Genomic DNA, 26,676 nt, shown 5'->3' on the forward strand with positions numbered 1-26,676 from the left:
CTCCTGAGTGCTGGGATTAAAGGCATGCGCGACCACCACCCAGTGGCTTTTTTTCCCCCAGATTTGTTTTATCTTAGAGAGAGGGTGGGGGAATGCAGGTACCCACAGAGGTCAGAGGAGGCCATCAGATCCCTTGGACTGAAGTTGCAGGCAGCTGTGAGCTGCTTGATACGGGCGCAGGGGAACTGGAGGCCGGCTCTTTGAAAGAGCAGCACACACTCTGAATCATTGATCCACCTCTCTAGCTCCAAAGTTGGTTTTTGTTTTGTTTTGTTTTGTTTTTTTGAGAGACAGGCTCTCACTATGTAGCTCCAGAACTCACTATGTAAACCAGGCTGGCCTCAAACTTGCAGAGATCCCCACCCGCCTCTGCCTCCCGAGATTTAATCCTCCCAGGATTAAAGGCATGTGCTACCATGCCTAGCAAAAATTTTGGTTTTTGAAGATGTAGGGTTTTTTCCAAGCAAACAAATATCCATGATTTAATTGAAAAAATAGGCTATTTTTAATAATAACATGTTTTTTTTCTGGTTATGTCTCTAAATGAGAACTTTTACATATAATGAGATAAAAGTCTAAAATGGGAGGAGGCTAGAGAGGTTTGGTGACTGCTCTTCCAGAGGACCTGGGTTCAATTCTCAACCCCGAGGCCGTACATCTCAGCTCACAGTTGTCTGTACTCCAGTTCCAGGGGATCCAATGCCCTCTTCTGACCTCCAAGGGCACCAGGCATGTAAGGGGTGCATAAGCATACACTCAGGCAAAACGCTTCTACACATCAGTATTTTTAATTAAAAAAAAAACAGTCTAAAAACAGGAATGGAATGACAGCATTTTTCGGAGACAAAACTGAGAAGAGGGGCCCAAGTTGGCTGTGGGAAAAGTAATAGCCTGCCTCAGAGCCACCGTCCCTTTTCCCCTAGACAGAGGCTACCAAGAGAGTCCAAGGAAAGGGTGGGCAGCTCCCTGTCCATCGAACACTCTTTGCCCAGTTATGGATGGGGAACCCGAGTCTTGTCCAAGCTCACTAGCCACCGTCTTCCAGTGTGCCTCGCCCTAGAGCCGGCAGACCTACTTACCGTCCAATCTCTGAGCAGCGCTTGGCGTCTGTGGCCACCGCTGCCCTGGAGTACACATGGTCGGGCTTCCTAGATGTGTAGGGCAGCCAGATGCAGAGGGCAATGATGACAAATACCAGAACCACGGCCACCAGGCCCAGTACCACGAACCGATTCTTCATGGCTCTGTTGCCCAGGGAGAAGTAGTAAGGTCAGGTACAGTGCCTTGGGAAGTCCCAGACCAACCCCCACAGGGCACAGTCTGAAGTCGAACCTCAGGGACACAGTCCTGTGCCTCCTTTTAGTCTTCTAGAACACGCATGGGCTGTCCAGCCCTCAGACCTTTGGCCAGGCCATTCCTTCTGCCGGGAGCTCTGGATCCCACCTCTGCTATTGCAAATCCTGTTTATCTTCAGAGCTCATTCCTGTATGGACCTCATTCCCAGCATAGACCCTCCAGACTCCACAGGCCTTGGATAACTGCCTACAGAAGCCAAGATGCTACTGCCCTGAGATAAACTCCAAAAAGGAGAGGATACGCCCCATTCCTTCTGGGTCCCCTACCCTAGCTGAGAGCCTGGCCCTATCCACGGACCCCTAGAGTGGCCTTCCAAGGAGACCCAGCAGTGCCCTGAAGTAAGTAGACTAGCTCCACAGGTCAGGACTCACCGTCCAGTAGGAGCTCCACACCTTCCCTGGGGAGGTGGCTCCTGAAAAACAGCTGTGTAGACAGGTGAGCACTCCCCAGCACACTGCAGAAAACTACGGTCAGTCTTCCCCGAGTCTGCTGCAGCAGGCCACCTCCTTGGACTCCTGAAAGTCACAAAGTTATACCTGAAATGGGCCCTGCACTTCCTGGAGTGCCCGATGTGATGATCTCCTTCTGCCTCCAGCTGGTTCTCTGCCTCCCATTGAACTCTGGAGCCAAAGAGACCGCCAGCCGCTTGTGTGTACGCATGACTTCGCTCAAGCGCTACCCCGGGAAAGGGTCACGGAACAGGGCAGGGAGGTGCCTGGGCATTCATGTGTAAGCCCAGGATTTGGAAGTAAGAGCGGCACGTGAACAAAGGGATCCAAGGGTCCAGGCCCTTCCCGAGGCTGGAGCTGGTATTCACCTGCTGTGGGGCTCCTTTGTAGGACGCGATCCTCACTCCCTCAATCGCAGGGGTGTTTTGGAATGAGAACGCGTGTGGACTGTTAAACAGAGTAATGGCTAACACCTGTAACGCTAGCGCTCTGGAAGCGGAGACGGCAGAATTGCCGGGGATTTGAGCCCAGCATAGGTTACCTAGTGAGTTTGAGGCTAGCCTGTGCTACAGCATGAGATACTATCTCCGGAAAAGAGGGGGGTGTTGGGAGAGGGCTGGAGGGATGGCTCAGTGATTAAGAGCACTCACTGGCTCCTCTTCCAGAAAACCTGGGTTCCATTCCCAGCTACCACATGGCAGTTCACTCTGATGCCCTCTTTAGGTCTCTGTGGGTACCAGGCATGCTGATAGTACATAGACAATACGCAAGCAAAACACTCATGCGCAGAAAACAAAGTAAAAAAAATCTTTAAAAAAAAATTGGTTCCTAGCTATTTCCCCTGGGGATTTCCTTCCAGACACACAGAGAAGGAAAGTCCCAGCCTTACTCTGAGGCTGGGGGGAGGAAGGTAACCCCACAAGAAGAAGAAATGCACTGACAAAGTACGGGGTGCCCTTCTCCCAGACTCCATTTCCTCCAAAGGGTGGCATCTACCAGAGAGCCTTTTCATGAAGTCCTGGGTTACCTCCCACTCTCTGGATCTCTCTCTCTCTCTCTCTCTCTCTCTCTCTCTCTCTCTCTCTCTCTCTCCCTCTCTCATTATTCTGTCCCCCCTTTTTTTGAGTCCCCGAGTTCAGAATCAGACAGGGTATCCCGTGGTCTAGGGATGGCGTTCTTGCCCCATACCCATACCTGAGAAGAAAAATTACCAACTCCATAATAGGAGAGCTCCTGCCCTCCTCCCCCATTTCGCCCCCCCCCCACACACTTGGAGGGTTGAGTGGTGGGTGGTGTAACAGGATTTGATGCCTCATTTTATGTGGGAAAACAGATTTGCAACTCTTGAGGCAGAGGGGAGAACTGAGCCCTGGGCAGAGGGGATGCCACCCTAAGTCCCCAGTACCATCCCGTGTAGCTCTCCCTGCCTGAATCCAGGCATGGATCTAACCTGAGGTCACAATCTCATTCCTATAATTCCTCTGGCCAGCTTGGTCCTCCAGAGGCAGCTGGAGGGTTCCTCGTATCCATCGTGGTAACCAGGCCCTGTTCCTGTTGTTCAAGGGACAGTCTAAGCCCTTTTCTAGACCTGCAAGCTTTCTGGGTACATACCCTGAGCCCTGGGGTGAGCCTAGGTCAGGGTCGAGGATTCTTGGTGAGAAAGCCACATTGGGGGTTTCAAGGGGGTCTTAGGAGCCAGACCAGCAATACATGGCATCGTTCATGGCTGGTACAGAACATTCCCATCCACGCAGTAGGGTAGGGAACGGCCATGACCAGTGCTCCACTCTGTGCCCTCATGCAACTCTGATCTAACTGGGGCATCTCAGGCTTCGTTTCTCCCAGGTTTGGAGCTGTAAACTAAAAGAAGTTTCAGGGCCCCGAGGAGAGCCTTCCGTGACTACATTATTACATGCTTCACCCTTCTGTGTACACCCACCCATGCCTCTGTTCACTGAACAGCCCTAGAAGGGCACCCGGCAGGATTCCCTCTTCCAAAGAGTCTGGGGAAGGAAGTGGGCAGCCTTGACCCCTGACCCTGTCCCTTCCTCCTGGGACAGTGTGACAGGGAAGGCTGGCCCTGCCTCCTGTAAGCAGATGTCCCAGTCCAAGCGGAAGACACCCTGCTGGAAGCCTGGGCTTTCATTTCCCACCCCTCCACCCCAAGTTTTCTCAAAGATCCATTAAAGGAATGTGGAAGGCCAGAAGCCCCGGCTCTACCCAAACCAGTGTTGGGAGGGAAACTGAGGCACTGCTTCTCAAACCCAGAACCCTCCCTCTCTGTAACTCTGATGGATTTCCCAGAGGCCCTGGAGGCAATGGGGACCCAAGAGAGAGACCCTCCTTCCTCAGATGATGGTTCTGGGATGGGGAGGAAGAGGTAAAAGGATCCACCCAAGACGTCTTGGCCATAGAACTGACTGCTCCCCCTCCCCCAGAAGCAGCCAGAGCCAAGCCTGTCAGCCTTGCAGAACAGCTCAGTGCCCCAACCCGGACTTGATATTAGGATCTGAGGTTGGACATCTCCTCAGGGCAAAGGTAGGAAAGGGTCACTAGTATTCCAGGACCCGTGCGCTTACCTAATCCCAAGGGACCAGAGGTCAACTAAGGGGTGCCCAGCATCCCAGAAGGGCAGCTGGAGGCTTCTGAGTGGGGTGTGGAGTAGGGAGTTCTCTGTAAGAGGTCCAGCCAAGCCGGGAGAATGGTCAGTATTGACAGCAAGGCAGCAAGGAGGTGCAGCCTAGGCTTGTCACCAGGTGACTAAAGTTTACACATCCCCAGGAGAACCCTGGGCGGGGAAGTGGGAGGTGCTAAGAGCCTGGGAAAGGGACTCCCCTTTCTCGGATTTGGTCCCCTCCAAAGGGCAGAGGCCACCAGTGAGCCCTTCCAGAAAGCCCACCAAGACCCTCTGTGACTGTAGAGACAGACACAATGTCCTTGAAATGTTCCCGAGGCAGTGGAATAGGGGTGCCCCCTGGCACTAGACCATAGCCCAGATCTAAGAGGTCTTGGTGTACTTTACTGGTCAGTGACAGAGGTGTGTTCCTGGAACAGAGCCTAAGGCCTCAACGTCCAGACCGGTTCAGCTACCAATCAAGGAACATTAGCTCTACAGGCTCAATCAGTGACAGGAGCAACCTAGAAAGACAAGACCCAGAGAAGACCCGACCTGTTCTAAAGTCACACAACCCGGAGGGCAATCCTGCCACCGATTCCTGCCCCAAATTGCTGCACGTCCCTGACAAGCTCACCAACGAAGTTCCAACTAGACCCAGTTGTAGGTCTGCCTCAGGGGCATCCTAATCCCTCCTGGGATCCTAATCCCTTCCCCATTAGCCAAGAGGAACAATTCCCTGACTCCGGCACTCAGTGTGTTAGATTCCCTGTATTCATTAGTATACACACCTCACATGCCCAGAGATGCTGATTGCTGCCATGCTGCCGGCGCGACCCCTCCAGACACCCCACACATCACACACATGCATCCTGTACACACACATACCACACACATGTACACACATGCACACACACTAATACACACACACACCTACTGCACACACATATACATCACACACACCAGCACACACACACACACACACACACACACACACACACACACACACACACCGAGCTGAATCTAGGCCAAGTAAAGCAGATTCCCAAGATACAGCAGAGAAGTAGGTACAAGAAAGACAGACCGACAGCCAGACCGGAACGTCTCTGCTAATCTTGCTGGTCCACTGGAGTGTGTGGGCTGCTATGAAGTCTCAAGGCCACAGGAGTCAAACATACCCACCCACAAGAAATGAAGTTTAATAGCAGTGCATGCCTTTAACCTCAGCACGGGGTGGGTGAGGGGGGGCAGAGTCAGACTGGTCTTTGTGAGTTCATGGTCAGCCAGAGCTATGTAGGGAGACATCTCAAAAAGAAAGAAAGAAAGAAAGAAAGAAAGAAAGAAAGAAAGAAAGAAAGAAAGAAAGAAAGAAAGAAAGAAAACAAAAAGAAAAGAAACCGAAGTTTAGCCAAAAGCAGTTTGCCTGGGAGGTCTGCAGATCACACATGGGTCAGGACACCCCATTCCACTCTGTATGTTTATAAGGACATCTGGGTACAAGAACACAGATCTCTTTGGCCTCCCAGACCTGTCTGTACTCTGGCAGGACGCTTACTTCTCCCAAATCTAAAGTTAGGATCTGCCTGAAGTCTGCTGCCCAAACTGGTGTGGACAGCATAGGATCAGAAAACACACTTACAATCCCCTTACACAAATCTATACCCCCTTACACACATGCCTATATCCCATTACACACACCTATACCCTTTACACACACACACACCTATACTCTTCCAATGACTTGAAAAGTACTGCTTGCTGGGAACCTGATGAAAGAGCTTAAAACACCTAGGCACAGACCTAGAGGTGACAGAGTAAATAATTCATTGCACAACAGTCCCTGCCCCACCCCCAGTCCAAACCCAGAGAGGGGCAGGCAAGACTGGAGGGTGCTGTGCCTGTGGAAGGCTGACCATCATTCCTGCCCGGACTGTCAGCCCTTCCTGGGTCTCAGTTTCTTCACTCTTAATCCCAAATTCGCTTCCGGGGAACCAGGGCCCAAAGTCTTCTTCTGAAGAGTCTGCGACCCCACCCTGAAACCCTTAACAACCACCCTACACTTGCAGAGGAAAGAGAGGAAAGCCTGGGCAGGCCCCCTCAAGCCCGACTGTCAGGTAAGAAATAGGGCTCTGCCTACCTGTGTGAACCCACAGGGACCAGGGCACAGAAGCCTGCCGCCCCGTTATCCAGAAGTGTGGTACACGCCTGCTGCGCAGGTGGCTACAGGGAGGTTCTGAGAGGATCACCAGAGCCCCCAGAGTGGCCTGGTAGAGCCAGGGGACAGAACCAAGTCTTCATACATTCTTGGGGGGTCCCCAAGTCTATTTTGCCCCACCTACGGTGTCCAGCAGCTCAGAGAGGGTGAGGAGGGCTTTGTGGGGGTCACACAGCAGCTGTGTCACAGACAGACATGTGGTGCATTCAGTCCCGGTTCCACACGGTCCCACAGCAGCGGAAGACTAAGTCCCCATCCCCAGCTGTGACCCAGCTCCTCCCTTCCCTCCCCCAGCCAGCCTGGGTTGGGAGGAGGTTTTAAAGGTACAGGAGCTACTCCAGGTAGAGAGAGGGTTGGCTCCAAATCCAATCCCTGAGGCAATGTGACCTAAAAGGGCTGTGGACAGCTCAGAGCCTGGGAGGCTCCCAAGGAGAAATCTGAGCCCAAAGGGACAGGTAGACCTTAAAGAAGAGAAGGGACAGCTATGGCTTCTGTGTTCAAGTACGGGTCACGTAGAGCTGGGGTACAGCCAGATGCCCTAACCTAGTAGAAGTTATGACTGAAGTCCTCTGAGGCCCCACCAGATCTAAGGAGTCTTACCAGGAGAAGGCTGGCCCTCTGGACCATCTGGGCCCCCGAGCGGGGGAGGGGCTGCTACTCCAAGTATTTTGGTTAACTGGATTGGAGGAAGTCTCACCACCCAAGAGTCTTTCCTAATCCCTCAGTTTTCTGGGTAAAGGAAATGGGGGTAGGGCACTTGGCAGGGGAAGTGGGGGAAGGTCCATTTAAGCCCTCATAATCTCTCATTGAATAAGATGGGGTTTGTTTCCAACAGAAGGGGAAATCCCAAACCTCTAGGCCCTGGGATCTCACAGTCTATAGCCTGTCCAATTTTCTTCCATTTACCCTCATTCAGTCAACTTCTTCCCCCGCCAGCTACTCCCCGTCTCTCTGAAGTCTTCTTCTAAGAGGCCCCCAACCTGCTTGGGAATAACCCTGTGCTCTCTGGATCTACACAGTGGCTCTGTAGATAATGGTGCTCCCGCTGAGCCTGACAATGGGAGAGAACGGGAGTCCCGTAGTCCCATGGTCCCGTGGCAAAGGAGAGAAGGGACTTCTGAAAGCTGTCCTCCAGTCTTCACAAGCACTCTGTAGCACAAATATGTATACCACACACACACACACACACACACACACACACACACACACACACACACACTAAATTGATTAATGTTGGGGCTGAAAAGACGGCTCATCTTAAGAGCACTGACTACCCTTTCTTCTGAGAACCCAAGTTCAATTCCCAGCACTAACATGGTGGTTCACAACCATCTCTAACTCCAGTTCCAGGGAACTCTGACACCCTCTTTGACTTCCTTGGGCACTTACACGTATGTGGGACATAGACATACACGTGGGCAAAATACACACACACATAAAAAATAAAATAAAATTTAGAATATTTTATTATTACTTATGTATACATGTGTATGTCTGTGTATGAGAAAGTCAGAGGGGTGTCAGGTCCCCTGAAGCTGGAGTTACAGGCAGTGTGAGCTGCCCGTTGTGGGTGTTGGGAATTGAATTTGAATCCTTAGCAAGAACAGTATGTGCTCTTAACCACTGAGATGTCTCTCTAGCTCCAAAACAATAAAATAAATTTAAAAGGTTTTAAAACAAGCAAGCAAACAAACAGATAGTTCCATGGTTAAGACAGAGGCTGCTCTTCCAGAGGACCCAGGTTTGATTCCCATCACCCACATGATGACCCCATAACTGTAACTCTAGTTCCAGGGGATCTGACTCTCTCTCTATTCTGGTCTCTAGGAGCACCAGGCACACAAGCAGCCCGCAGGCATACATGCAAGCAAAGCACCATACACAGGAAATAAAATTAAAAAACAAACCAAACAGTGCTTTTAGCCAGGTAGGGAGGCCGGGGCCTCGGAGGGTCAGACACTAGGATGGAAGGCCCAGAAAAGGATCAGGGTTAGGGTTGAGACTGGATTGATGCTGGAGGAAACCCACCCATGAGTCTGGAGGCGGACTTAGAGTCTTCCTGCAGAGGCTCCGTGGATGGTGTGGAGACTCTTGACCTCCCGTACCCCCACACTGAACTCTAAGGTGTCAGGGCCGGAAAGAGGAGCAGCCAAGCCTACAAGCCTAGACCTTGGAAGCCAGGCCAGTCTGGACTTTGAGAGCCCTGGGAGGTTGGTGAATATATCACCATGCTGGGTAACCCATTAACCCCGGCTTGCTCATTAAGACCCTTGTGGGTGCCTCTTACTCCTTGGCTAGTTCTAGGGAACTAACCGGGCAGAGGGCAGCCATGAGAAGGGAGTGTTGGTGGGGACACGGGTGAGGGCTCGCTGACCTGTGCTCTTGGTGTACTGATCCCGGCAGGAGGTTTTGCTCGCCAGGGTAGCCTGCGGGTGTCACGCCACCATCCCCGTGCCTTTCATCCTAAAATTATTCCTTCTGTGCTGGTACCATCAGTCCATGCCTCAGGGGCCTTGGCCAGACTGGAGACTTCGGAACACAGGTAGGGGGAGACTCAGGAGTTACTCCAGTTCCCCTGGCCAGTCTCCATTTACACTCTCCAGAGAATATTCTAGAGAATTGGGTTCAAAGTGCTCCCCCCTCCCCGCCAACGTACATCCTGTTTCAAAAGGATCATCTTCTCCTACCCCATCTGAGAAAACCAAGTAAGCTAACTTGTGTTGTCAATACAGGAAACCAAATGTTTCAGTTCAGTGGGCTGGGGAGGGTTCTGCCCACGGCCATTCAGCAGTACAGAAACCTATCAAGGAAAGGCTGTGCCAACCACTTCCTGAAACTGGCATCTCACTGTGGCCTCCAACCATGCCCCATGTCACTGTTAGGTCCAGAAGGCTGACCACACCTGAATGCCAGGAAGCTCTGGGCAGGTAGTGAGCCCCCGGTGGGTAAGGGTTATTACAGCTGAGGTCAATAGTCTAAACAGCAGACTCAGTGTGAGTAAGCAAAATGGGTGGATCCAGATGTAAGCAGCACTTCCCCACGCTCTAGAACTCCTGAGACAGGACTGCCCTCCGCGCCCGGGAAGCCGAGAACCAGGATACCATCTGGGACATTTTATGCCTCCACTTAGTAAACTGATGGAATGAAACTGGCTTCAGACCTCAACCATCGTAACAATTTGATCAACTTTAGAATCATCACAGAATCTGAAAGTCTGACTTTCCAGCACCCTAGAAATGTCAGCTTGCACATCCGCCCCGCTGGGGAGCTCATCGTCTCCGAGAGTGGTTAGCGAGTTCTCTCCAGAGTCAGGTCCTAGCTTGTCTCTTGTGATTCCTTCTACAGGCTACAAGAGTCAGCTCATTCTAGATGGGTCTGGTTGCAGACCCTTCTTATCATCTGAGGCCACAGATCAGAGAGGCAGGGGGACACCCGTGCCCTGTGGCTACCTGGCTACAACCTCTCAGAACCACACAGACCACAATGGCTGGATCAAGGAGTCCTCAAATGGGGTCCTGTCATCCCACGGGTTGGTACCACTCGGCACTCACCTTTGATGTGTGCGGAACCTGAGCCAAGTGTGTGGTTCTCCAGAACCGTTGGCTTAACGCCGGGGAGCATTCAGCAGCAGTACTGGCCTGGCACCTGGTAGGTCAAGTCCAACTCCAAATTCCAAGGGTAGAACCACAGAGACATGGGTCCTCAAGTCTCCCTGATTCAAACCTGACCTCACTGGGAGCTGGGATGGGGACCTGGGAAGCCTTTCCCTTTCTGGCTTCAGTTTCCCCTCCAGAGAGGATAGGAAACTAGAAGAGTCAATGAGACAGACAGACTTCAGGAGGCTCGGGAGCTCTCCCAAGCCTCAGTGTTGACTGGCTGCGGTACTCAGATCTGAAGTCGCTTCTGTTCTGCCTGATGAACAGTTCAGACGCAAGGCACAGAGTGGCCCCTAGGGTTGTCCCACCCCCCTGCTCAGGTGGCATTTATTGTATCACCTGGTAATTTTCTGTGGTGTCTGGAATCTCCAAGGAGTTGGGAGAGAAGCCCTGTCCTATCCAGGTCCTGGCCCTCCCATCCCATGCGATAGTCTGCCAGAAAACCAACTCACTTCTGTCCCACCGTCTCCTGGACCACAAGTCAAGCACTCCTGTTCACCCACCAATTCCCTGTGACTTTTTTGGTACCCAAACTGCCCCACACTTTCCATACAGACCATGCTCAGCTTACCCAGGTTCCCAGAGCTCCCTTCCTGGGCGGCAGTTCCTCTGCCTCTCTTACCTCTTGGATGCTGAGCTATTATTATATTATTCCTACAGAATCCAAGTCTGAGCCGCTGGCTGGGTCAGATGCCCAAGGTCAACATGCCTAAACCTGAGCAAGCAACTGCCCTCCTCAGACCTCTACCAGCCACAAAAGCCAGAGTCCAGCCCCTCAGAGGCCTTCACTGGTCCCTTCCAATTGGAGCTATCTGTGACCTCCTCCAAGCCACACCTAATACCCTCCCCCCACCCTCCCCTATGGGCCACTCCTATCACCTGGTGACACCCAGTCATAGGTTATAATGTTGCTGTCTCTCTAATGGAACTCCGGGGCTGTTCAACATGTAAATTAGAACTTTCCTCTCCCACTGGAAAAGCCTTCAAAGGCCCCCTTTGCCCTGCAGAGAAATTCTTGCTTTGCTCGTGCCTGCCCTGCCTTCTCTCTGCACTCAATGCTCCTGCCAGGTCATTTTACAGGCTACTACCTTGGCCCATTCTTCCGGCATAGCCCCTACCTCAACACTACCTTCCTCCATCTTTCTTTGTGCTCAGCTCTGTGGGCAAGCTGCCAATCCTGCTTCGTGTGCCATAGTCTGGGCAGCATTCACAGCCCCCAGCCATCGCTCCGGAAGGGACTGACGCTAGCTGAGGGGTGCATGGGTGGGCTCCTTGGAAAGCCGCCAAGAGGCGCTAGCTAGGTGTGACTCAAAGGTAGAAGGATGGCCAAGCATGCAAAAGACCCTGGGATCAACTATCAGCACCAAAAGAAGAAAGACTGCTACACGGGATTAGTTACTTAGAAAAGAAAAGCACACTTACGCAGCGCTGCGCCACGCGGGCTCCCTTTACTCATGTCTCTAATCTTAAAATGCCTTGGTCATTTCACACACAAGGAAACTGGGGTTTGTGGAGGTTTCTGTGCCGTGTTCTTTTCCCCACCAGGGAGCTCAGGGTATGCCCTTATTTAGAAACAGAGTCTTCACAAGGTAATTGGTTAAGATGAGATCATACTAGATTCAGGTAGGCCCTAAATGCAGTAATTAGTGGTCTTACAAAGATGGCCGTTCGAGCAGCTGCACAGGGAAGAGAGCCCTGTTTAGACGGAAGCTGAGGTCGGACAAGAACAAGCCACACAGCCACAAGGACTGCCAGACAGCTCAGGAGAGGAGGCAAAGAGGGATCTGGCCCCATAGTCTTCAAGGGAGCACGGCTCTGCTAACATTTGGATTCCGGGCTTCCAGTCCCAGAACTTGGCTGCTTTAAGCCACTAAACTTGGTGCAATTGGTTGTAGCAACCGCAGGAAAGTAATGTTCCACCCTATGTTGTATATGGCTATGCACTCAGCCACCAGGGAATCTGAATCAGATATTGCCTCCTTTACCTTTGTGGCAATTCCTGCTGAAGGCAGAGAACCCATTCCTGATAGCGTAAGCTCAGGGAAACTGTCTCCTTCCCAGTGGAGGTTACGAGACCACTCTGAGACCAGTTGTGGTGGCTCAGATCTGTAATCCCAGTACTTTGGAGGTGGACAGAGGAAGGTCAGGAGTTCAAGGCCATCCTCAGTTGACGTGACTGAGACCAGCCTAGGCTAGGGAAACTGAAAAACCAAACACACCACAAAGATAGTGTCCTTTATCATGGTTACCAGAAAGCTCAGCTCAGGACGCTGTGATTTCTTGCTGAGATAACAGCCTAGAGTTGGCTCTCTCTCTCTCTCTCTCTCTCTCTCTCTCTCTCTCTCTCTCTCTCTCTGTGTGTGTGTGTGTGTGTGTGTGTGTGTGTGTGTGTGTGTGTGTGTGTATACTTGTGCTTTCTCATTGGGTGGATGGAAAAAGAACCCAAAGGTGGGGCTGGTTCAGTCCCATGCCCTTCTGTAGCCCTCCACCCTACTTGCTGGGTCACCCAGACCTTGGGTTCCTGTCTACTCCCAGTGGGTTACCACAGGTGTAGTTAAGGGCTTAGAGCAACCATGGTGTAACTGTTGCCAATACTTATCTTCAGGCAGCTCCCACTTAGAGCCACACACGTCCTCATCAAGGCCTAGAGTCTGACGGTGTCCTCCTCCTCAGACTCACCGCCTCTCATTTTTTAATACCCCCATGGACTTTGTAAGGGTGGCAAGGTCGCCCTAAAGGACCCTAGGTCAAACCCCTACGCCCCACATCATTCCTAGCGATGGAGATGGCAGCATTAGTTAGTCTGCCTTGCCATGAGATTGCCACAAACCTGCTGCCCAGGACAACTCCAGGAGAAGAGAGAGCCAGCAGCCTTTAGTTCAGTAAACATGGAGCCTGGAGACATCCCCACTCCGGAGGGGACGGCTCTGTCTATGAGGGCTCTTGTCTAAGTCAGAGTAAGCCAGAAAACAGTGCCCAAAAGACAACTCAGTAGACACCCAGAAGGCAGGCAAAGGAAAGCACCCCCTGGCATCTGGGGCCAGATACCAAACTTCCTCTTTTCCTGGAAAAAGTTCTTTAGGAATCTCTCGGCTAGGAGGGTCATAGAAGAGGGTTGGGGGCAATGCTCTACCTGCCGCAGGACTAAGGCATGCCCAGTATTCCTTCCTAATGTGGTACTCAATCCCCTTCTTTTCTCCTCCCCCCTGGCTCCCACCTTCATCTTCTCATACTCCAAGGTATGATACTTAGCCCTGGCTGAGCCTCCGGAAACAACGTGGTCAGGATCTGGGAGGCATCCAAGTCTGTCTCCAGCCCCAAGGGTGCGGGGAGGAAGAGAGGGAGGGAGAGAGCTTACCTGGCCCCCAGATCTGGGCAAGGAGTCTGAGAAGTCCCTGGGACACTTGGGCTGCCGGTCAAAGCCCTGGCTTTTACACACTGTCAATTCAGCAACAGCCTTGGCTCTAGGGGAGGGCAGGCTGGGTAGTCGTGCAGGTTTGCCAGGGAGGAAACCTGTCGTGCCAAGGTGGCCCTAGGACAATACTGCTTCAGAGGAGGGGATGGGAGGCTGCCGGGGGGGGGGGGGGGGGGGGGGGGGGGGGGGGGGGAAGGGGCGGAGGAAACCTAGGAATTAGTAAAAGAGGTGACAGGGTGTCAGCGAGTGGTCAAGTAACTCCCATTCTGCTGACTTCTGGCTTGTCTTTGGGGTCTTCCACCTCCACCTCCAGCTTCCGGTCAAGAAACGCTTGACCCAAAGGAAGGAAGGATCCTGGCAGGCATCCCTTACTAAACGCCCTGGAATGGGTCTCCCTGCACTTGTTTCAACTAGGCTTGCACACTCACCCAGCCGGGCATCCCAGACTCAGGCTGGACATGTTCCTTAATTAGGGGTAGGGGTGGGGGCGGAGGCTAGAATGCAGAGCCATAAATGCCCCCTCCTACGTATATATAATGTGAGACGCTAAGAACTGGGTCTAGGTAGGGCTGCCAGGCTTCCAACAGGGTCTATTAAGGAAACCCCCTCTAGAGCTAGAGCCAGGGACCCCCAGCACGCACCACCATCCCCTTTTGTTAGGCAGAAAAAGTACAACTAGGAACATATGATAAGGCCTAGAGCTGGGCTTCGCCTGTTCATCGCTCAGGCATGAGGGTCAGAGGAAGCTCAACCTGCACAGGCCTGTCTCTGTCCCCCTCAAAGCAGGAAATGTCATTCGGGATTTGCCAAGGCTGGTAACATCCACACAGGGTGGACAGATACACTTGCTCGCAGGGGCGATTCCTGAAGACGGGTGCTGGGATTGCCTAAAGCACCCTCACCCGCCTCAAGCACTTTTTGTACGGTCGGTCGGTCTACCATTCCCCCGAGTCAGTCAGCACTGACTGAGAGGTGCCAAATGCCACCTCGTCCCCAGCATTTCCCCTGGCTGCCTCAGAAAAGAACTTCAACGCCAGGTCCCTCGCGGGCGGGGCCCTCGACAGGGAAACCACTGCCAAAGAGGAGTGATCCTGGGCTCCACGCTGGCGGCCAGTGCCTGGGCGCGCAGCCGTAGACCCGGCGCTGCCCACCCCGCGCATCCCGGGCGGGGCGCGGCCGCAGATAGCCCGCCTCCCTTCCACCGTCTCGGCGCCCGCCCGCAGCGGCCATGGGGGCGCGGCTGGGGAGACGGGCAAGGGCAGCGGCCGGCTCTGATGCCCCTGCGGCAGAGGGCTCCGGGCCCGCTCCCTACGAGCGCCGGGTGCGCTGGCTGCGAGAGATCCAGTCCACGCTCCGTGAGCGGCGACCAGAGCGCGCTCGGCAGCTGCTGCGCCTCCTGCGCCAGGCGAGAGGAGCGGGATGGCCCGGGTTGGGGAGGGGGGGTCAGGGCGGAGCCGGGGCTACGAGCTTCGGGGGCGGGTGGGTTCCTAGCGTGCATAGTGGGTTTTGCAGATGTTTAGGTTCTTGCATGGAGGGTGGGCGCGGATGAAAGGGAGGGCCAGGTGGGGCTGGGGGATTGCTTGCCAAAGATGGGGCTGGCACGTTGGGGCACTGGGATTTGAAGTCTGGTGTGTTGTGTGTGTTGAGGGACCACCAGCCTGGAGCTAAGAGCCTGCATTTGGACCTCCTCGAGAGTTGGAGTGGGTGAGGGTAGGGGCATCTCATGCGGAAGGACAATGGGAAGAGCGCAGCTCCCCATCCTGCAGGAAGAAAGGAAGCACCGAATCAGAGAGAAAGGGTCCTGGGAGGCACAGACATCATGACAGCCCAGACAAAGCCACGGCGCACGCACCACCCATTCTAACAGGCAGCATGAACCCCTGAGAATCCACAACCACATTTGTACATGACAATACCACATCTGGGCCCCTGGGAGACACATTTGGTACCCTAGCCAGAGATCCTGAGTCTGGAGTTGCCCTAGGTGACAGGAATGCCTATTCCAGCACTTCCCCTAGGCACAACACTTTCCATTCAGCCTCCTCACCCCCTGCAGTAGCTGCTGCCCCCACCATGAAGGTAGATGCTTAGAGCTGGAGAAACTGAGAGAAGTGATGAGCCAGGACCCAGACGGAAAACTGAGAGACGGTGTCTAGGGACGTCGCTTAGAGAGGACTGAGCTCTATCGATCTTATCACAAGAAAGGGAGGAAGGAAGGAAGGAAGGAAGGAAGGAAGGAAGGAAGGAAGGAAGGATAAACTAGGCATGGTGGTCCAGGCCTGTATTCCCAGCACTTGGGAGATGGAGGCAGGAGACCAGGAGTTCAAGGTCAACCTCAGCTAAGTAGCAAGTTCAGAACCAACCTATAATGAGAGGAGAGGAGAAGAGAGGAGAGGAGAGGATGAGGAAAGAGAGAGGGAGAGAGAGGAGAGGAGAGAGAGAGAGAGAGGAGAGGAGAGAGAGAGAGAGAGAGAGAGAGAGAGAGAGAGAGAGAGAGAGAGAAGAGAGAGAGAGAATCTCAGAGATAATCCTGGGACACTTCCAACCCCGCTCTTCTGCCACCTCTGAGTGTCCTCTCTGTAGACTCAGCAGTCTGGTAAAGTGGGGCTGTCACTTTAAGAGACACTGGCCAGGCCAGTGGAAGGTAGGCTGCTGCCTGGGGCTCTGTCTGGGTCTGTCCATATTCCAAGCCTCCTTCCTTCTGGATCCTCCCACTAGCTGGCATCTGTGGCTTGAACCATATTGAAAATACAAACAGGAGAGCAACTGCCAAGCAGCAGCCAGCCAGGCATATTGCCTAGAAATACAGATCACTATCTGGGATGGTGGAGCCCAAGGCACCAGCTTGCGGTTTCCCTGGAAGCATCTGGGAGTGAACCAACCTCAGAGAGCAACCTAGTCCCCTCCTTGTATCCTAGAAGTTGAGATTTGAGGTGTATCCAGGACCCTATCCTGTTCCATAACCTGCAGGAACTCTGTAATTGTGGCCCATTGCGTTCTTGCTGCCTGGTCTGACTTCCCGTGTGCTCAGGACAGCACTGGGCATATCCTTCTCTGGCTTAGGGGTTAGAGGATGGCACATGGAGGTTGGGTGCTTGTAGGCCACCTGCATGTTCTCTAAAACACCCTTTGTGTGCATGCCTTTAATCTCAGTATACAGGAGGCTGAGACAGGGAGGTCTCTGAGTCCCAAACCAGCCTGGAATGTATAGCAAGTTCCCGGCCAGTCAGGCCTGTACAGTAAGGCCCTGTCTTGAAAAATAAAAGTAAATCAAGATGCTGAGCCTTCCATCAGACCTGTAGGTGTAGACTGGAGAAGGCTGAGGGATGAAGGGCCAGGGCCCTGACCCCGAGGTCTGGTTGGAGAGAAGAAGCCCAGGAAGTTGGGGAGGGTGTGGTGGCCAAGTCCAGAGAGCCATGACTCTGCAGATTCTGTAGTTTCTGGTGGCACGGCTCCTATTAGCCCTCACCAACAGAACGAAGGGTAAAGATCACGTGTGTTTCACAGAGTGACCCGGCTAGGCCAGGGATGCACGTGGAAGGCTGGGAGCCCTGAGCAAAGGTGACTAAGTATGAAGTCTGAAGCTTGGCAGCAACAAAGGGAAAACAGAGATTCACTTGATGACTGGGATAGAGGGAAAGGACGCTAGGTGAGTCCTACAGGGATGGACAGGGACACAAGGCCAGCAAATGAGCAAGCTGAGTTTGAGCTGCTTTGGGGAACATGATCTAGGGAAGAGGCTGACTCTCAGAGGAAAAAGATTTCAAGAGACCTTGGGGATAGGAGGGAAACAAGGGACCCAAAGGGAATGCTAGAAACATTGGCATTCAAGGCTATTAGAGGAGTAAGATATCACAAGACATTACACACCCAACAACTAGCCTGAATAACCCGATTATCACACACACACACACATACATACACACAAACACATATACATACATATGCATACACACATATGCATATATACACATACATACATATATAAACATACACATACATGCACCCATACACACATACACACCCCAAGAGGCCATACTATGGCCCCTCTTTCTCTAGACACTTGACTGCCACCATATGTTGAGAAATTCCAGGAAACTGGAGGAGAGGGGATGGTTAGAAGCTTGGGAACCAGCGAGGGCTGTGTCTTCTGGCTGGCTGGGAGAAGGAAAGCCCTAACTCCCGGCTTATTCAACCATCACTTCACCACCCCTAGGACCTGGGCCTTGAAGGGAACCTCCTCACTGACATCCTCTACAGGAACGTGGCTTTGCTTAACCTGGTGGACCCCATCTCCCATGACTTGCTGGTGAACCTGGCCCGGGACCTGCAGTGCCCCAAGAAGGTGAGGTCAGCAGGCATAGGCCTGGGGGAACTTGGGTTCTCATGCTCGCTTAGACCTGAGGCTAGTCTTCAAGAGCAGCTTCAGGAGCAGGTCTGAGCTGTTTTGTTGAGTCCTAAAGCCGGGCTCTTAGGTAGACCTGTTTCCCACTGGCAGTGTTGCGTGCCCCACCTGAGCAGAAGACCCATAGGAACACAGAACACAGCCTGTCTTGATGCTTCCACTATCAGAACCATATATCCTTGTTCCCGGGTCAGAAGAGAGATGCCGTCGGCTGAGGCCCCTGGCCTCTATCCTACTTGGACACCTTTGGGGGCTGGGTGTTCACTCGATCTCTTCCACTGCTACTTGGGTCACAAACAAGCCACCTGCAGCCTCTACCTCCTTGGTCCCTGTTCTGACAACACCTGCAGATGTCCTACATCTGCACTGGCCTGTAGGTCTGTCTGTGGTCAGCCATGAGTCCCCAAGAATCTTAAACACAGTGAACTACCCCCAACATGAAATAAGGGGTCCACTGTAGGTTTTGTAAGCTCTAAGACCCACATCGGTGCTCAGCTGGCTAGCTCACAGCCATCCCAGTAGCCACCTAACTGACTGTGTGTTGCAAGTTCTGTGGGCTGCTTATAGTATAAAAGACTGTTCTAGGTAATAGCGCATACTCAGTGCCAGCTGTGTGGAAAGCACACCTTGTGTGCCCCAAGCTGGGCCTCTTTGGGGATACAATTAGGACCAAGAGAACCATGTGGTCCACTGAAACATCAAGCCCCGGCCCTGTCAGCCCAGACCCAGGCCCCAAGGGCACAGCGCAGCTTGGAGAATGAGGGGGAGAACGTGCTGACCTGGCTGGTTCCTATTCCCTGGGACTGGCGTCTCTGGAATAGGGCTCCCTCAAGGGGCTTGGTCTGGCCTCTTCCTTGTGGCAAGTCCCCTGTGGGTGTTGAGGGTGGCAAGCTGCTGGTTGATAGCTTGAGCTACTGGCCTTAGGCCTGAGGACTGGGAACAAGGGCCCATTGTCTGGGTTCCCTCCCTCCCTCTGGGCACTGCGGGCCTCAGACTAGCCTGTCCAATTCCCAGCAGGCAGCCTTTCTTGGCTGAGTGCCAGGTTTACAGCCGGGGCGGAATGGAGGGGGTTCAGGCTCATCTTCATTATGACGGTGTGTGTGCATGTGTGTGTCCTCTCCCCCATCCCTGTAGGACCATGAGCCCTGGAAGTCCTCCGATAAGATCTGTCGGCAGCTCATCTACCACCTCACTCCTCACTCCAAGCGAAAGCCCCACCGGAAAACCCAGAACAGGTAAGGAGAGCCCAACCACACAGCCCTGGCAGTCTCTCAGGGCCCCTTCTCTGAAATCTCATTCTGTGGTTCCCTTGCCCTCATCTACATTAAGGCTCCAGCCCTGACAACCACCGTGGTCCACAGCCCCAGATGCCCCTAAGCCAAGCTGCACGCTCCACATGAAATGCTTTCCATTTTTTCCAGGACAGTGACACTTCCTGCCATTCCCTGGCCCCTTTATCCCCTGTCCCTTTTCAGGACCTGTGCTTCCCTGGGCCCCAGGTGCTCAGGTAAAATCTTCATAAGGACAGATTCTGAGCCTCCCATTTCACACAGAGTTAGGAGAGGGAAAGGAGCATGCCCAAGGCCGTTTCCTCCCTGATTACCCTGCAGCCCTTTGGGAGCTCATCCGCTCCAGGCTTCCTGATGCAGAGACCTCCACAGCCTCTTGATAGCGTACTCTGTGTGTGGTCCCCTTTTAGGGACCTCATGACACAGTTGCAGCCCAGAACCAAAGGTCTAGAACCACAGCTGGGAGTTAACCCGACCTCTATCCCCCACCCTGTGACCCAAGGTGAACCCGGAACCCACGAGACCGCTTCCTGCTCTAGCAGATGGGGCCCTAGTGATTCTCTCGCTGACCTTAGTAACCTGCCACCCAAAGCAGTCCTGTCTTCCTATAGGGCTGTGGATAAAGAGTAGGAGAGAAAGCGAAAATGTGCCCTCCCCCAGTCTCTAAGTTCCTCTTTCAGCTTAACGCAGGGAGGCCTCCCCTAGCAACCCCTTAGCCCACATAATCTCATTCCTCCCCCTTCACTATCCTGGGCCTGTCCCATCTCAGGGCCCCAAACACTGAGAGGACCAGAATGATCCCATATCCACTCACGGCGAAGGTTTTCCTTATCCTAAAGGATGCTGCTTCTAGAGCGGCACAGGAAAGAGGGTGTAGGTTTGGGGAGCTGGAGAGATGGATGGCTCTGCGGTTAAAAGCACCAACTGCTCTCCTGAGTGACCCGGGTTCAATTTCCAGCACCCACAGGACAATTCACAAGTGTCTGTAACTTCAGTTCTAGAGGACCCGACACCCTCACACAGACATACATGCAGGCAACACACCAATGTAAAGTAAAATAAATCTTAAAATAAAAGTTACAAAAGTATAGTCTCAGGGATCAGAGCACCATGATTTAGAGCCCTGGTCTCCACTTAGTGATGCACAGCCAAGGGGTCTTTTTTCACTTCTTAGTTCCCCTGTAGAATGGGCCATCACTTATACACCCTTGAGCTGTCTTGAAAATAAATAATATTAACAGATACAAGAAGCACAATAATAACAGTTTGCATATAGACCCTTGATCATGTATGCAATCCTCATCACAACCCAAACTGAGCTCAGGAAGATTCCCAGCATTGCCTTTAGCCACCAACTTAATATCTTAAAAATGGCTTCCTTATTTTTATTCTTTAAGTGTATGAGGACTTTCCCTGCATGCACGTTTGGGCACTGTGCATGTACTTGGTGCCTGAAAGGACCAGAGGGTGTAACTTGTAACTACAGTCACAGATAGTTGTTAAGCCATGATGTGGGTGATAGGAACTGAACTTGGGCCTTCTGAAGGAGCAGCAAGTACTCTTGACAGCTGAGCCATCTCTCCAGCCCCAGAAGTGGCATTTTAAGCCAGGCTTTGCCAGGTCGGAGGACCTAGGTTGTCCTTGGTGGACAGTAGTGTGTGGCGGCTGGGGTTCTGCCTGGGCCTGGGCTCTGGCTCAGTGCACCCACCTGCATCCTCTCATAGCCTCAAGAGCGGCCTCCAGAAGACTCTGCTGGCAGGGGAGACAGTGGACCTTTCTGGTATCCCTCTGTCCACCCGGGATGTACAGCACATAACCCGCTACCTGAGCAGCCACGGTGTTGAGCTGGTGGTCTTAGACCTGAGCTTCACGGAGCTGAGCGATGAGCTGCTGCACCTGTTGCTGCCCAGCCTCTGGGCTCTGCCCCGCCTCACCCAGCTGCTGCTCAATGGCAACCGACTGACTCGGGCTGCTGCGCGCGAACTCACGGAGGCTATCAAGGACACCGCCAAGTTCCCCGTGTTGGCCTGGGTCGATCTGGGTAACAATGTGGACGTGTCTTCACTTCCCCAGCCCCTGCTGGTTGGCCTGCGTCGGCGACTCAGTCAGCACACCTCACTCCCCACCATCTATGAGGGTCTGGACTTCGAGCCTGGGGGCGGCACGGCTGGGACCACAGCGGCTGTCTCCACCTGGGGCTCTGCAGCGAATGAGCCAGGACTAGAGCCGCAGGGTTGTTGTGCTAGGTGACTAACTGGTCTGCTTCATTGGTACTGACTGAGGTCTTTTAAGAATGAGGTCCTGGGGGCTCACGATGTCCCACAGAGAGACAGTGCAAATACTCAACTTGGGGTGAAGTGGGTGGAAGAAGGGTTTTATGGGAGACAAGCCAGCCAGCCCAGGCTAGGGCTCCACCGCACCCAGCAAAGAGGGGACCCAGCACCCACAGCCCAGACCTTCCAAGAAAGGATGCTATCGATCCCTTACCTCAGGCTTCTTCCACTGCAGACTTCAGACTGCTGAGCTCCAGGCTTACTGCAGAGGTAGGAAAACCCCACCCGCCCAGAGTGGGTGGACCACAGCCGTGCTGATGTCCCCTTAGCGCTCACTGGCAGGGTGCCATGGAAACCAAGGTGTAGCGGTCATGAATTCAATGGTGTGGACTCAGGAGTGTGAGGAGGCATGATGTCTGTGCAGCATTTGAGCTCTCTACATTTGGGGGCTTCAGGGGAGCAGGCTGGGAGTCACAGACAGGCAGAGCTCTGCACGGAGCCCCACAGCAAGTACAATCAGGGCCCCTCAGTGTGCACTGGGCTAGGGACAAGGCTTCACACAGCAAAGGCAAGACCACAGGGGTTTTGAGGGGGTGACCCTGGGTTTGTCTCCCACAGGGCACAGCACTGCCCACTCTCCCCAGCTCTAGTCTCTAGGCTTCCTGTACAGGGTGAGGAGATCTGGCTGACTGGAGATGAGCTGTAGTGTTTCCTCTAGTTCTGGGGTCACACAGCATGTAAGGGGTGGAAGTGGGTCCAGTTAGCATCAGGAGTTCTCAGGGGGGCAGAACAGACCTAAGGGTCTCTCTATAGAGAGTTGCTATCATCCTTTTTCAAATCCCTCAAGGGGGATTCTCAACTAGAAACATGATGTCTGACTGCTCTCATTGCCCTGTTTAAGAGACTAGAGGTTTTAGCTCAAGCAGTAGAGAGGCAGAACATGTGGGGAAGGGACTCAGAGAAGCCGTGGGTGGGGAAACCAGTGGCCTAAGGCCTCTGTGTAGAGCCAAGACTTAAGGCCTGGTGGCAGTGGAGGGCAGCCTCAGCGTTAAGGTAAAGGCTTGGGGTTGGAGGCTCACCCTGGACCCATGTGCCCAGAGCCCGCTAGCTCTGACTCCCCCACCTCACTGTCTGTCTCCAAGTGGACTATGGACCGTATTTAGCTCCCCCAAAAAACACCAGTTCCAGCACATCCCCAGATCAGCGGCCAAGAAGGGAGAGGGCTGGATTACATCAGCTCCCAGGCCTGGCACGGAGGTCTGAGGAGGAAAAGGATTTCACCTCATGCTCCACAGCTTTAGACACTGCCTACCAAGGGGCAGTGAGGAGAGCCCAGGGCCTCAGGCTCCGCTCTGCACGCGCTGGAGGACCTGGCTAGGTCCTTGGCTTCTTTGGCCCTGGGACCCAACATCCCCCTCTCTGTTAAACAGAGCTTGCTGCCCTGGATCCTGGCACTCAGTGCTTCATCTAGAAGGACTACTCCGGCCTCCGCCCCTCCCACCCCCCATCCCCCACCCCCCTTGTCGCACTTGTTTTACAGACATGGCTTGGAGTTATAGAACTTTCCCTGTGCCTTACACACCCAGGACAAGGAGCCAGGCAAAGCCGAGTGGGGAGTCTGGGTCAGTGGAGAAGGAAGGGAGGGCCAGCTTTGGGCCTAGCAGACTGATAACTCCATCACATGCTCAGGCAGCTGAGTTCTCCCTGTAATTCCTTGCTGCATGAAATCGGTGCTCAGGGGCTCCCCTGGCCTTCCTACTCTCTGCCCACAGCTGGTCTGAAGCCAGCCCACAAACCTTTAGGTATCACCGTGCGGCAAGGTTCCTCCTAGAATGATGTGTGAGGGTCGGAGCCAGGTGTCCCGGCAGCTTCCAGGCAAGTCCAGGTGGCAGCAGATGGTCTCAATGTCTCCACCTTTTGGAGGCATGTGACGCAATAGCCGAACCAGATCCTGAGAGAGCTTAGGAGCTGTGGGCGAAGTTGGCCTTGCTGCGACGCAAGTGGTCCTGGCTCATCACGGAGTTCTCATGACTACCAGCGGGGAGATTCCATGGGCAGGGACAGAGATTTCCAGAAGTGAGGGAGGGCTGTGTCTTGTCTTTGTGCGACTGTAACAGAACACCACATCCTGGTAACTTATAAACAACAGGAGTTTATTTAGCTCATGGTTCCAAAGGCTGAGGAGTCAGACGGAAGGGCTACATCTGGCGAGGGCTTCCTTGCTGTGTCATTATATGGATCACAGGCCAAGAGAGTGTGAAAGGAGCCCTGGTGTGACAATAAGGACTTCCGTGAGTGAGGGCAGAGTCCTGCTGACCTAATCACTCTTTAAATCACATCTCCTACCTGTTGGGCTTCAATGCATGCGCTCTGAGGGAGGCGTTCAAGCCTGTAGTATGCTTCACTCTGGGGCGTGGTGGTGAGGAGAGCATCGGCCAGGAGAGAAGGAAGCAGGTGGGGCCTTGCTCTGGTGCCCACTTGGGAGACATACAAATCCACCCATGGTCCAGACCCATCACTTCTATCAGGGTGGTCCATTTGGGAACTAAGTACAAACTCCTCCTTGTCCTACTGAAGTGAGGAAGAAATGAGGTTTGAAAAGAGTGTGCCATGTGAGAGGAATGGGTCAGCATGCTGTAGTATCAATAAGTTCACCCAGGTGCTTTGTGTGGTGAGGTTTGGCAAGATATAGGCTGAAAACACATCATCTGTCTGTCTGTCTATCTGCTATCATCTATCATCTGTCTACTATCACCTATGTATGTATCTATCTAATCTATTATCTACATCTATATATCTATTATCTGTGTGTGTATGTATGTATGTATGTATGTATGTATCTATCTATCTATCTATCTATCTATCTATCTATCTATCTATCTATCTATCTATCTATCTATCTTAGCCCTGAGAATTGGCCTCTGGCCCTGAGCACACTTTTTCACTGCCCTGAATCCCAGTTCTCCATTTATTTACTTACTTACTTAGCCATAGTCTTGAGATGTGGCCTACGCTGGGATTGAACTGCCAATCATCCTGCTTCCACCTTCTGAGTGCTGGAACCGCAAGCTTGTGCCACTGTGTCTAGCAGGGTCTTTCTGGGAACCCAGAATCACAGGCAGCGGGTCCCTGTTGCACCGAGGTTTTCTCTGGGTGGGAAAGGAAAGCACACTTGGCCTGGGAGATTGCTGCCAGTCGCCGCTGCCACTACTGCCATCTCCACCAACAGAAGCCTCCAGTGTTTTCTTCCCAGATGCATACTTTTTGTTTTTTGAAAACAGTATTTAAAAAGCAAGCTGTTATGAGTGGGGTGGGGCGGCACATGCCTGTAGGCCACCCTCGGCTGTATCGTAAGCATCCGTAATTGCAACATGATAAAGCAAACACACTGGGACAAGTTTAAAGCGTGCAGCACAGTTTTATCGTATTTACATGTTTGTGAAAACCATGGCAGTAAATGTGTCTGTCACCCCACGCTTGCTGTGTTCCCTGCTGACTCACTTCCTTCCACCCCTACCTCTCAAAAACCATTGGTCTGTCTGCTCCATCAATTAGTTTCCAGTTTCCAGATTTAGACCAGTTCATGGGAGCATACAAATGTACCATATATACACGTACCATATATACATATATACATATACACTCTATATACATATTTAAAACAGCATAATTATTTTGACACTCACCTATAGTATTGCGTGTATTGAGAATGGCCTTTTGAATAGAATAGTATTTCATGGGTGTAACACAGCTTATCCATGAACCTGTTGACGGATGTTCAGTTGTTTCTAGGTTCTGGCTATGACAGACGAGGCTGCTATGAAAATTCATTACTAGTTGTGGCATGAGCCTTACCTTTCTCTTGTAATTTCTCAAGTAAGCACCCAGGTATGTATATTAATTAGCCTTTCATTGCTATGAGGAAATACCTAAGAAAACAACTCAGAGGAAGCGTTTATTTTGGCTTGTTATTTCAGGGGTGTCTGTCCATGTTTACTTGGCCCCTTGGCCCCATATGCTTGGGCCTGAGAGAAGGCTAAACATGTTCAAGCAAAGCCACTCACTTTGTGGCTGCTAGAAAAAAAATGAGGGCGGGCAGGAGACAAAGATAGACGCTGGGTAACCTTCTTCCTCCAACAACTCATCCAATTCTAAAGCCATTGATCAACAAGTCCACTAATAATCCAGCCAGCTCTGTAGAGCACCCCTATGAATTGGACCATCAGTACATCAGCCTTTAGGGGCTACTGTTCATACCCCAACCATCTAGAGTAGAATGGCCAGGTCACACGGTCCGTGTCTCTAACACTCTGAGACGGTGTCACACTGATTTTTAAGGTCTGTACATAATTTCACAGTCCTACCAGTAGTGTGCAGGATTTCAGGTTACTTACTGAAAACATTGATAATTATTAGTGTGGTGTGTAGGGCCGGGGGAGTACACGTTCCAAGACACACATGGGGGAGAGTCGAGAAACAACTATACAGACTTAGTTTTCTCCTTCCTTATCTACATGGGCTCTGGGAATTGAACTCAGATTACCAGCTTGCACAGCGAGAGCCTTTACCCACTGAGCCATCTCGCTGGTCCTATGGTTTTTAATTTAATTTCACTATTGTCTGAGAATGGCTCTGGAGCGTTGGAATTTTTTGATTAGTTTTACAGCTCATCATATGACCAATATTGGCAAATGTGTGTTTGTAAAGAATGTATATTCCATTGCTCCTGGGTGTAGGTATTGATTAAAGCCAGGGTGGTTGATAGTATTGTTTAAGTCTATACTATGCTTGCTGATTTTCTCCTTGTTTGTCTTCTCTGCTGAGAGGGAACACCGTCGTCTATGACTGTAATTGTGGGTTGGCCTATTTCTTACTGATGTCTTACCACTTTTTTTCTTTGTATGTTCTGAAGATTTGTTATTAGGAGCATAAATGCTTAAGTCTGCCACAGATCCTTGATTAATTGCCCTGCTATCATCATGAAAGCACCGTTATCATAATTGG

The 26,676-nt window shown here is 52.4% G+C and overlaps 2 protein-coding genes across 6 annotated transcripts in view; one reads left to right on the forward strand and one right to left on the reverse strand.

Annotated features, from left to right (window-relative positions):
- The window catches only part of Ggt1 (gamma-glutamyltransferase 1), a 33,645-nt gene extending 11,668 nt beyond the window's left edge, over positions 1–21,977 (reverse strand). The window contains exons 1-3 of one of the 5 annotated variants that reach the window (XM_075979969.1): positions 6,557–6,880; positions 1,728–1,871; positions 1,080–1,244 (exon numbers count right to left, since the gene is read on the reverse strand). In XM_075979969.1, the coding sequence (XP_075836084.1) occupies positions 1,080–1,240 (161 nt within the window). In that variant the 5' untranslated portion in view covers positions 1,241–1,244; positions 1,728–1,871; positions 6,557–6,880. Of the gene's footprint in view, positions 1–1,079; positions 1,245–1,727; positions 1,872–4,384; positions 4,568–6,556; positions 6,881–18,889; positions 19,033–21,107; positions 21,194–21,886 lie in introns of those variants that run through there. The other 4 variants (XM_075979972.1, XM_075979971.1, XM_075979970.1 and 1 more) reach the window with 4 other exon arrangements.
- Positions 14,897–26,439, forward strand: Lrrc75b (leucine rich repeat containing 75B). The gene is made up of 4 exons (XM_075979973.1): positions 14,897–15,110; positions 17,922–18,050; positions 19,245–19,345; positions 21,124–26,439. The coding sequence occupies exons 1-4, from the start codon at positions 14,934–14,936 to the stop codon at positions 21,647–21,649; spliced, it is 933 nt and encodes a 310-aa protein (XP_075836088.1). The 5' UTR covers positions 14,897–14,933; the 3' UTR covers positions 21,650–26,439.
- Positions 26,440–26,676: the final 237 nt, after the last annotated feature.

The sequence above is a fragment of the Microtus pennsylvanicus genome, chromosome 7, assembly GCF_037038515.1.
Source record: "Microtus pennsylvanicus isolate mMicPen1 chromosome 7, mMicPen1.hap1, whole genome shotgun sequence".
In the NCBI taxonomy this organism is placed as follows: domain Eukaryota; kingdom Metazoa; phylum Chordata; class Mammalia; order Rodentia; family Cricetidae; genus Microtus; species Microtus pennsylvanicus.

Bases quoted from the DNA above. Each gene is read 5' to 3' on its own strand.
- Lrrc75b (XM_075979973.1), top strand. From the start codon at position 14,934: ATGGGGGCGCGGCTGGGGAGACGGGCAAGGGCAGCGGCCGGCTCTGAT. The intron at 15,111-17,921 runs GCGAGAGGAGCG...CACCACCCCTAG, and splicing joins TGCTGCGCCTCCTGCGCCAG to GACCTGGGCCTTGAAGGGAA. The intron at 18,051-19,244 runs GTGAGGTCAGCA...CCATCCCTGTAG, and splicing joins ACCTGCAGTGCCCCAAGAAG to GACCATGAGCCCTGGAAGTC.